General features: G+C 38.2%; 1 protein-coding gene across 1 annotated transcript in view; it reads right to left on the reverse strand.

The window, feature by feature from the left end:
• mau2 (MAU2 sister chromatid cohesion factor) overlaps window positions 1-2,870 on the reverse strand; it is a 16,971-nt gene that overhangs the window by 12,533 nt on the left and 1,568 nt on the right. The window contains exon 4 of the mRNA XM_015399423.1: window positions 368-462. Coding sequence (XP_015254909.1) covers window positions 368-462 — 95 coding nt within the window. The remainder of the gene's footprint in view (window positions 1-367; window positions 463-2,870) is intronic.

Raw genomic sequence — 2,870 nt, forward strand, 5'->3', positions numbered from 1 at the left:
CACTGTGTGTATTCTCATGAAGATTTCTCCTCATGTACCCTGGTGGATACAGAGGGTTGACTTTTCAATGGAACTATCCCAGTTCTCCAAAATATGACCCATTACCACCAGGACTTTCTTCCAAAAACCCTTTCTTTCCAGTTTCTTTACAGAAAACGGCAGGAAAAAGTTTCTCTATTAAAATCTAATGTGAAACAGCCAAAAATTAATGAAGCTGACCCCACGGGTGTCGTTACATGTCATCCAAGTTAGAAAATCGTAATTTTGCTTTGGGAATCTCTGTAATAATCCCGTCTTTTTTTTTCCAACCCTGTCAACTAGGTGCAGGTTTAAACATGCTAAACTTATAGCAGGCAGAGAGCTTTACCTGGTATATTCTGAACCCACAACTCTGGCATACTCGGCACCAACTCCCAAAAGGTCACATGCTGACACCAAGTCCTTCTCCAGGGTATGAAGTTGCTAAGAGAGATGAGAAAAAAATGTTACCATCCAGATACAGACAGCAGCAAATGGAAACAAACAGCTGCTATCCTTCTAATCTGTTCTTCAACTCAAAAGAAACATTTCTCCATCAGAATATTCAGCTGGAGTGAGAAATCGGACATTTTCACTCTTCTGGTTCCGATTAGTGATATGAGTTCAGATAAAAATAAAGTTGAATTCCCACAGCTACAAGAACAACATGATTTTATTCTTGCTGCTTGTTTGCAGCTCATTATCTGTCCTGTACTCGGGTTGTCAGAGAGGAGCTGGGGCATTGATCAGGATGGGCATTTTTAAATGGAGATGATTTCTCCTTTTCTTTTTTGGTCAGAAATCCCCCCTTTATCGAAGGAACAGAACTCTGTAAGATGATGGATAGTTTGAAGAATGGCTGACTCAGGTAGTGAGAAAATAATGTGAGTTCCAAGTGATAAAAATGTATTTTTTCTCTCCTCTTCATCTATCAGAGATATGGCTTCTCTATGGGGTCACAGCCGTGCTTCTAAAGAAAAATGAATACACTGAGTCAAAACTATTTTGTTGTTGATCTAAGTTAAGGCCAGAACACACCGAATCAGATTTTATGTCCGATCCGACAGAAAATCGTTGCTCGAGGTCGTAGCGTTTAGCACTCATTGAAAGTCAACGGGGATGATCACATCCAACACGATTTTATGCAGGGGGCTGTGTAGGTCCGACTGAGATAGACTCCAGGTGTAGTTTAGTCCGAATATGCAGCAATTCAGCTGCAATTAATGGGTCTGACAGGAAGAGAGAAGCAGTTACAAAGGAAAACAGATCCGCTTTGTGGGAAAATACAAAATAAAATCTGTTAATCACATGGGGAATGAGTCAGTTTTGGAGTCTGACATCCCGTATATAGTAAGCAGGACAGACTGGTGCAAAAAGAATGAATGAAATAATAAAAAGACAGAGCAGGTAAGCGCAGTGTATCTTTCTCACCACTTTATTAAAAAAGAAAGAAAAACTTGGATAAAGTGAGCAGATCTCTCTTTGAGAATCACCTCTCTGCCTCAGTCAGCATAGAAACTGTCCCACTGCGTTTATAGCTGTGTTTTTCTTTTCTGTAGACGTAGATCTCATTATGTTTTTAATATATGAACATTCTCTATCTGTTCTGGTCTGAGATGCTGCTAAGACTTGTTAAGTGGGGCTTTTCTTTATAGAATGTGCCACTGGTTTATTTATTTTTTTATAACTATTCATAATCCGTCCGAGTCAAATGTGAGAAATTGTTTTCATTTGTGTACAGCACAGAGACAGAAGTGAAAATAATCTGCGAAGATCTGCTCCTAGACGGAGCCTCTCTATACTCAGTCAGTGGGACATAAAAAAATAAATAAAATCGGATCAGAGATTAAAAAGTCCGGGTGTTCTGGCCTTTATGCAGAGTAACACGCTGAATGCTACCTCTGGTGCTAATGTAAATATTGAATAGAAACTAAAGAAGACATTGCTCTGAGCTCCTTTACATACATACTTTTAACATAACATAATGCATAACTGTAGATTTTGAATGAGGCAAAGAAAGACAGTTTGGTATCTTGGAGCATTTCTTTAAAATAAACCTGTTCTAGTACACAAATACATGTAAAAATGAAATTCTTAATAAAGTTTACAACTTTTGTAGTAAATTTAGTTTTGCTTATTTAAAAAAAAATGTTATTAGACTTGGACAGATTTATTTAGTCCTTTTGTATATACAAGTGTATACAAAAAGAAATTTAGTTTAAAACGGCTCTAGACAATTTCATTTTTTAAAGTGCAGCCTTAAAAAAGTCATAAATACTTTTAAAGAAATTGTAATATAAACATATGACTGTAATTACAGTTCTAACATAACTCAGCATTAATCTAAACATACCATGTGCATCTTCTTCATGGCGGTCCAATAAAGGATAAGTTAATATCTCACCTTGGAGTTCTCAGTGGTTGCTAAGGCAACTGGGGCATGCATCCATTAATATTATCATTATTATTTATTTAATAGTAACAGACTAAACTACCACCCACAATATATAGATTTAAAATCGTAGGGAGGCGGCTGTTCCAACCATTGCATTTCCGAATTCTCACGAGCGGTGCACGACTTTACACGAGTGAATAAAGTGATTGGTCGATATCAAGGTGGCAGGGTTGTTGTGGCGGAAGGTTCGTAAGCATGTTTGGTTGTGGCTGGTGTCTCAGAAGCATCTTGCTAACCAATTAGCAACTTAGTGCTAGTAGGTCCCCAATGGGAAATTCCATTGGGACCAAGTAGCACTAAATTGGTGACTTAGAAACGACACTGTCAAGGAACGCTATGGACAGCGGAAACACGCAAGAGGAGGAGAGTTTAGTGTCGGAGGTCGTGGAGGAGTCTC

This window comes from Cyprinodon variegatus, unplaced genomic scaffold, assembly GCF_000732505.1.
Source record: "Cyprinodon variegatus isolate N-32 unplaced genomic scaffold, C_variegatus-1.0 Scaffold1011, whole genome shotgun sequence".
Lineage (NCBI taxonomy): Eukaryota > Metazoa > Chordata > Actinopteri > Cyprinodontiformes > Cyprinodontidae > Cyprinodon > Cyprinodon variegatus.